This window comes from Macrotis lagotis, chromosome 1 (assembly GCF_037893015.1).
Source record: "Macrotis lagotis isolate mMagLag1 chromosome 1, bilby.v1.9.chrom.fasta, whole genome shotgun sequence".
In the NCBI taxonomy this organism is placed as follows: domain Eukaryota; kingdom Metazoa; phylum Chordata; class Mammalia; order Peramelemorphia; family Peramelidae; genus Macrotis; species Macrotis lagotis.
In genome coordinates this window covers 920767667-920776387 of record NC_133658.1, presented here as the reverse complement: position 1 = coordinate 920776387, position 8721 = coordinate 920767667, and the positions used below count along the sequence as shown (strand labels likewise).

Below are 8721 nucleotides of genomic sequence, written 5' to 3'. Positions count from 1 at the left end.
ACTATAGGTCATAAAATATTTCACAATTTAGGAGATAATTTCATTGAGAATATTTGTCCTCATAAAGAGTGAAAAAATGCAGGAACTAAGGACAGATCTTCCATTTCCAAATAGAGAAATGATAAAATTGAATAATAAAGATATGAGATTGCTTTGTCAAAGGCACAGTTTTTAAATGTCACATTGAGAATGAAATTCTGTTTTTGTCTCTTGATTTTTTTTTTAGGTTTTTGGAAGGCAAATGAGGTTAAGTGGCTTGCCCAAGGCCACACAGCTAGGTAATTATTAAGTCTCAGATACCAGATTTGAATCCAGGTACTCCTGACCCCAAGGCCGGTGCTTTATCCACTATACCACCTAGCTGCCCCTGGTCTCTTGATTTATGTCACTTTTTCCACCCGAAAATATTTTTGTGTAAATAGGAGGTATTGAAATAGTTGTAATGATGGTTTCAACACTAATAATAAAGTGAAGATTTTATAGTCAATAAGAACAGATTGAAGCAATAATAGAGAAAGCCTGAGATTCATCACCAAACATTTATTAAGGACTCACTATGTACCTGGGTCTCTGCTTAAGTTTAATGTATCAAAAATTAAACAAAAAATCCTGCCCCTGATATCAAGGATCTTCTACTGGAAGAGAGTGTGTGAAGATTCATGCATACATGTATACTTGCATACATAAATGCAAACATATATATGGAACATTTAACAGTAATAAAAATTAAGAGAAAGAGGGGACTAGATATAAGATATTTTTCAAATGTTTCATGTATAAATGACTTTTTTTATATTTGAGACTTAGAACAAAGAAAAGAAGTCATTAGTTGTAGCTTCATAGAAGGAGGATTCTAGATCTGAGGAACTGTCTTAGAAAAAGACAATAGCCAAGAAATGGAGGTTCTCATTCATGGAAGCCAAAGAGTGTAGTGTCACTTGAGCTAATTATTTGGGATAGATAAGGGTTTTAGAAGACTGGAAACGAATAAAAGAATTAGGATAAGAAGGGATTTGAATGTCAAATGGAATTTTGTGCTTGATTTTGGAGTCAAAAAAAGTCCCATCATTCATTGATTAGACCAGATGACAGGAACAAAAAGAAGATTTTAGGTAATGAAATTATAGAGGCATTTTTCCAATGACTCTTTAATGACTAAATTTTAATGACTCCTTAATGACTAAATAGAGGCTAGATTTAAAAGGGGAACAGATTGAGAGGTTTAACATTTTGCCTCTCAATAATTCTCCCAAAAGTACCTGTTTCTTATCAAAATACCAGGAGTCATCCCCATCACTGAGAAGAGGTTTTTCTGCTCATGAGTCTATTAAGGGAACCTTTTATGTCCTTATTTCTTAATGTATAGATAAAGGGGTTCAACATGGGGGTGACGACAGCATATAAAGCTGAAACAACTGTGCTCTTCCAGGAAGTGTTGGTAAATGAAGATGTCAAATATACTCCAAATATTGTGCCATAAAATAAGGAAACAACACAGAGGTGAGATCCACAAGTAGAAAAGGCTTTATACTTACCCTGAGTAGATGGGATTTTTATAATGGAAGAAACAATCTGAATATAAGAGTAAAGGATTGCCACAAGAGGGATAAAACCCAGGAGTCCAGAAACAAAATACAGCACAATATAATTGATGATGGTGTCAGAACAAGAAAGCTTCATAATCTCAGGAAGATCACAAAAGAAGTGATGAATCTGCTGGTTGGTACAAAATGAGAGACGTGTTACCATTACACTGAGAAGAAAGGAGTTTAGAAATGCCAGTGACCATGACAGTATCACTAGAAAGCCACAGAACCAAAAGCTCATCATTACTGCATAGCGTAGAGGGTGACATATAGCCACAAAACGGTCATAGGCCATTGAAGTGAGGAGGAAATTATCTATGCCAGCAAAAAGTATGAAGAAGAACATCTGGGTAAGACAATCAGCATAGGGGATGGCCTTGTTTAATGTCCTGAAGCTCACCAACATCTTTGGGACTGTGGTGGTCACCACACAGGTATCCACAAAGGACAAATTGAAAAGTAAGAAGTACATGGGGGTGTGGAGATGAGAGTCAGAGCCAACCACAAACATGATGAGCAGATTTCCAACAACTGTGACCAAGTACATGCTCAAAAACAGTCCAAAGAGAATACCTTCCTGATTTGGTTCCTCAGAAAATAACAGGAGAATGAAGTCAGTGAATTGTGTCTGGTTTTCCTGTACCATGGGGCTGACTTTTCTACTGGGAAAGAGAAATGAGAGGAACATGAGATGAAAATACATTTATCTAAATACATTGAAAAGAGGAATCTCTAACTTTCCAGTGACAGGAAGAATTTATACTTCTTATCTCTGTCTCTGAATGTCTATGAAATGCCACCTCTGATTTACTTGAAACATCAAAACTATGAAGCAGAGGGATCAAAAAAATGATATGGATATGATAGGAATATTCTCACAGGCATCCAGTTTGACTGGAATTATTTGTGTCTTAAACTCTTCAATGGCAATAAGAAAATCACACAGAAATAGCTGGGATCTTATAGGACACCTAGAGCAAAACTTAGTTGAACAAAAAAATCTAGGCAGAAAAATATAGCTAGCCAGTGAACATCTTAACTTTTTTGGAATACTTCCATGGAAAGGAACTTATCTTTCTTAGGCAAATCATTTCATTCTGGGTTTGGTCTCACCTTAACTGTTGGGCTAAAATATAACTTTTCAAGTTCTGTCTACTACTCTCATTCTACTTTTTGAGATATTGAGAATGAACCTCTTTTTTCTGCCCCCTAACATTTTTTTAATTATGTGAAGTGAGTACACATTGCATAAGTTTTCCCTCCTTTAGATGAAGTAATTCGAATTGCTTCAGCTGATTCTAATTAGGCCCTTCAGCATGTCACAACTTCTGTCTTTCATTCTTTATAAATATTCAATGATTTTTCTAAATTGTCATACACAAAATTTCAGATGGTTTCAGACTATGATAAAAGACAGTGGCTTTTTCATCTCCTTTTAATAACTACTTTTCTGTCATTGTAAATTACACGTTCTTTAACCCTACTTTCTCTGACATATCTCTCCTGCCTTTTAGAGTTGGCAATCCACTGGAAACATCTTCATCATTTTCAAAAGGTATTGGGCTTGTGTTTTCAGAGAAGGTGTCCTGTGAGGCTTCTGTGCTTTTTACTTTTTTGTATAAATATACTCTGCATAGCTGGTAGTAAGGGTTAACATTCTATAATATGGGAATCCTATCACCCTAAGGTTACTCTGTGATAGCCTAAGGCTCTCTATAGAAACACTTAACTGTTTCATAGTTTGATGCTCCAACATACTCAAAACGGTTTTAGGTTCTCAAAGAAATAACACCTTACAGTTTTGAATCCTAATATCCTGTCCCATATTTCAGAGGTTTGGATATTCTATACCCATTCCAAATGACAGTATTTTTTAAGTTCCATCCCTATGATCCATCAAGTTGTTTCATGGGAAATTATTGTCTCTGGCTAAAATAATTGTAGATGACATATGTATGCAGGATTAAATGGGACTTGTCTGTCTATGAAGGTGTTTATAGAGGCAATGGAGGCTGCTCTAAAACTCTGAGATGGAGGTATCAAAATTAAATAATTGCAGGACTATCTGGAAGTTTTTTATATTAAAAGAAAAGTTAGAAATGATCTGAGTGAAAGAGACAGAATTTCTGAAAGATGCATTCCTCTGAGAATTCCATAAGCACTGAACATATCAAATAAAAGCATCTACTGAGCTTTTACAACAAAGCTACATAGCCAGTAAATATTACATGTTTATCATGTGCCACATACTTTTCTAAGAGCTTGGAATACAAATTCTAAAGTTTAGTGAGGGGAAGGTTTCAATTGAAGCCAATGGTTACATAGCCTAGAAACTCATATGTATAGACAGAACAAGAGTAAAGAATGACATAGTGGAGCTCTTGTCCAAAATGTGGAATTCCCCGAAGAAACTGACCAAGGGGAAAAGGAAAATGGTGGGGGAATGATGTCTGATGACGATTAATCCTCAGGCCCTTTGTTCAAGTTTTTCAAATTTATAGAGTCAGAAAGAATAGGGAGGTGATGAAAGTTTTTTTAATGCAAGAGATGTCCTTTTCCAGCTGTTTGAAGATCTACCAAGACAATGAAGTCAGCACCGCCTAATAGTACCCAGTCCACCTTTGGAAAGCTCTAATTGTAAGAAGTTTACTGGTTTCTGTGTGTCCTCGAAACATATATAAATTTGTCTTTTTTTGCCATGTAATCTCTAGGCTACAAAAGATAGTGTCATTTCTCTTGTAAACATTCCAAACATTTCAAGATAGCTACCAAAAAAGATATAGAGGCAGAAGACATACATATTATAAACAGACACATTAATTCCCAAAAGAAAGCATACTTGCAGAGTTAAAGAAAAAAGAGTTTCTTCCTCACTTTGAGTTAGAGTGGTTAGTAGTAGCCACAGTAGACATGATAGAATTGAAGGGCAGTCGGAGAGAAGAATGCCCTAGAGAGAATATCAAGTCCAAGCTGAAGGAGGTTTGTCCTGATTCATACTTAGCTTATCCTCTAGTAAGATTCTCATCTATTTAGCACATGTGTAGGATATACTATGGAGATCTTCTGCTAACCAAAACTGTTCTACAAGTATTTTCCCTTCAAACTTCTAGGATGCACCCATGACATGTTAGGGGATCATTTTCTAATATTCATATACTTTTGTAATTCATATTTTTTAAGTTTTTACAAGGCAGTGGCATTAATTGATTTGCCCAATGTAACACAGCTTAGTAATTATTACATGTCAGAAAACAAATTTGAGCTCAGTTCCTCCTAACTCCAGAGACTGATCTTTGTGATTCCTTCTTGATTTTCAGTTAATTTCAATTAGACAGACAATTGATTTCCATAATACTAACCTTTTGTATAAGATAATGCATACCTCCTAAAAATAAAAAAAAAAGCTGTGATATATACTCTCTACAGAGAATATGCAAATGAAAGTAGCATCAAATCTGTACTGGTTACAAAGGAGTATCACAGTTTGTCAAAGTCCTTTGCTCCTTTCGTAGACCCCCCTCATTAAATTCTTCCTAAGCCTTTGGTCATTTTTGCCTTGCTTCTTATATAGCACTTACAACTGTAACTATTAGGAAGCTTTTCCTTCGTTCATGTATACATATAATTTTACAATTTCCTTGTGTTTCCTTTACATTTGTTTTCTGAGTTCAAGCAAAAACCATTTAATCTTTTTCATTACAACCCTTCAAATACTTAAAGGCATTTAGAACACCCTTCACACATCATGATATTGCATATCCCATGCATATTCCATCTTAACTATTCCTTAAAACCCTCACAGTTTTTAGAAGAGTGTCACTTTCTTTTCCTCCCTCTTCAAAATTTTACTGTCTCCACATTCTTGGAGCAGATAAATACAATCATTAATAGACAATTGATGAATCTCTAACTTGCAGTATGTTTGCAGTTTAAACCACTAAATAACCTGATACAGTACACCTGGTTCATCTGAATTACTGTATAACTCAAAAAATACTGGGAACTTTTGCCTCATTAATTTTTATGTCTTTCATAAGCACCATCAGCAAAAGTCTAAAATTGTAGAGGTATTGGGAGAGGATTAGATGATGAGAAGGAAAGAAAGATCAAAAAAAAGGGAAGAAAATAAAATAGAATAGGGAAAATGGGATTCGAATTTCATATCATCTAGTGGATGCTTTATCAGATACAGTAAGAGAAAAGGAAAAGAGACAAAATGCATCAGGTGGATAAGAGATGAGAAAAGCAATAAACCTTGATTAAGAATAGTAGGAAGAAAATAGTAAGAAGTGATGACTATAAATGAAATAAGTGCCTATGAGATATTAAGTAAATCTAAGGGATATGCTTAAACATTGTAGTAATAGCTCATACTTCAGTCAAAAACCCAGCTTTCCGTGGTATTCAGAGGTCTGTAGATACCTGAAATGTAGATACCTCCAATTTGTATACAAAGGGTCTTTTGAATCTGCATAATCTGCATATGGAAGTAGGGACTTAACCCCAGTAACATTACTAGGAATCCCATTGGTGCATCTGAGTGTTATCAGGCCAGTTCCTTGGTTTATATTGGTGCAACTAGATTGGAAATGAATAGATTTATACCTCTTCTATTATGACAAAATCAATAGTTTATCTAATTAAAATGATCTTTAGTCTACTAAAATTTCTGTAATGATGAACTCATTTGATTTTCAAAAGAACATTCATAAGTGAATAAGGAATTTTTATTCTCTACTTTGTGACTCATAGTAACCCCCAATTATATAACATTGAAATAATTCTAAATAATTGCAAATATGAAATTTGAACCTGACTCAGAATATTAGGTTTATTCTATTTCTTTTGTTTTTCTTCGATACATGGACCTCAGATGAACACTGAATTTTCAAGTAAACCCTTCAGTGAATTAAGTGTTCTTTATCATTCACGTGGATGTTCCTGTGTTTTGAGCTTTGTTGGCTTTGGGAGACTATCCTTGAATTTCTAAGCAACAACTGACTCCTCTTTTTCCTTATGCCCCTGCTTCTCTTTTCCTCACTACTTTCCCAGCACTTCCCAGCTCCAATCACTTACTGAACATCACCAAGGACATGGGCTTAGTTCACTCTATCTGAGTTTTGGACAGGCGACTGGAAGGCAGAAACTCTGGATCTCAGAAAGTGTGGAGCTTTTGAGGTTGTTGGGAGGACCAATCTGACAACTTGCTGGTCTGAGAAAACTGAGATATTGTCTTTGGGAGGAAAGGAAGATATTTAAAATTTCTATTGCCTAAGAGCTCTATCCCCCAATCTCTTCATTAGCCATTCAATATTAATTATAGTTCCCATAAGTGGCCCCTGTCCCTTATGGGCTAGGAAATTTTGGCAGAATATTTCCTAACAATGAGAACTGTACAACATTCCTGAGAAGTTACCAAACACTGGGGATCTTGATCAAGAAAGGACTTCAGATATTTTTCATGCCAGTATTAATCATCTATTTTCTTTACCAGAAAGAATTCACCAACTTTCTGGTCATCACATTGTGCTCTTTTAGTTTTGAGATTGCAAGGAAAAGTTTGCTTCTTCTGAAACAAAGTCATTCTTTGCATGGATTAACTTTATTTTATTCTTACTCTCTGTTTTGGGTTCAAATAGACTGAATCTAATGACTTCCACTTGAGATAATTGAAAGCTCATAAAGTTAGTTTTCATTTAGGTATTTTTTCTTCAGATCATTAACTCCACATTTATTAATTTGTCCTCATTTGTTAACATATTATATATTGCCTTGTAAACATTGTACATATAAAATTAACATTTGAGATCTAGTCTAAAAGCTAGCATTTTTTCTTATTAATTTTTTTCCAATTACATTTGTTTCATTAATATAGCTTTTAAATATCCTTTAAAATTATATTAATATTGGAGCCTGCAGGTGGTGCAGTGAGTTAAGTCATTAGGACCTGATATCAAATACATCCTCAGACCTAGCTATATGATCTTGGGCAAGGTACTTAATCCCACTTCCTTGCAAAAAACAAAAAATGTCATCAATATTTTGTTAATGACATCATTTAGTTTAAACTCAACTAATGAAACTTGCTGAATAGTTTCTCTGATTTATTTATTTGAATGTTTTGTGGTGCTTATTTAGAAATATATAATTTTAAGAACTGAAAAGTAACATAAAATCTGTTGCACTCAAAAAGCATATATAATTAGTTAAAAGATTGCAGGGGAATATCATTTTTATAGTGTTGATATGCCTACACCTGTGGGGAAAAGATGAGGATCTTACTACAAGATGAACCAACTATGAATCAGTACAGACCTCCTTCTACTTTGACTTGATAATCATTCTAAGGCATTCTACTCTACTAAGGCCTATCAATTCCATCATGTCTACTTTCGCTACTACTAACACCAACACTTCAAAGTAAGGATGAAACTCTTTGCCTCTCCATGTCTGCTCTTTTTGGGCTTTAATGTATCTGCTTAATTATAGATATTTTCTTTGCTACTGTTTCTTTTGTTTTGGTAGCCATCTTGAAATATTTGAAGGGCCAGCAAGACAAATACACTATATTCTGTAGTTTGAGAGGATATTACAAACAAGACAAATTTAGATTTGTTCCTAGGACACAAAGAAACCTGGAAACTTCTTGCAATTAGAGTTTTCCAAATGTGGACTGGGTTCTATTAGGACATGTTAAGTCTTTTCTCATAGGAGATCTTGAAGGGATATTTGGATAAGGATATCTCACATGTTAAACCTTTCATCACCAACCCACTCTTTCTGATTTTAAGAATTTCAAAATCATGCAAAAGGGCTTGGTGTCGTATTGCCATCAGACATCATTCCCCTCACCATTCTCCTTTTCCTCTTGGTGAGTTACTCCAAGGAATTGCACATTTTGGACATGAGCTCCAGGATGTCATTCTGTAATCTCTTCTTGGCTTTGCAATCTGAGGCTCAAGGTTATGTCAACTTTGTATTTACATGGAGATGTCCCCTCCCTTATTTTTAGTATTTGTATTCTTAGCTCTAAGAACAATGTGTAGGACATGGTTAATATTTGATAAATTATTTCTGGTTGTCTAGCCATGTCCGAAGTGTTCCGTATGTGCATTCAGTTCTGAGGTTCCGTGCT

The 8721-nt window shown here is 34.8% G+C and overlaps 1 protein-coding gene across 1 annotated transcript; it reads right to left on the bottom strand.

The window, feature by feature from the left end:
* Window positions 1-1293: 1293 nt before the first annotated feature.
* On the bottom strand, window positions 1294-2232 carry LOC141492660 (olfactory receptor 7D4-like). Its single transcript, XM_074193222.1, has one exon. It carries the CDS (start codon window positions 2230-2232, stop codon window positions 1294-1296), a length of 939 nt encoding a protein of 312 aa, XP_074049323.1.
* Window positions 2233-8721: the final 6489 nt, after the last annotated feature.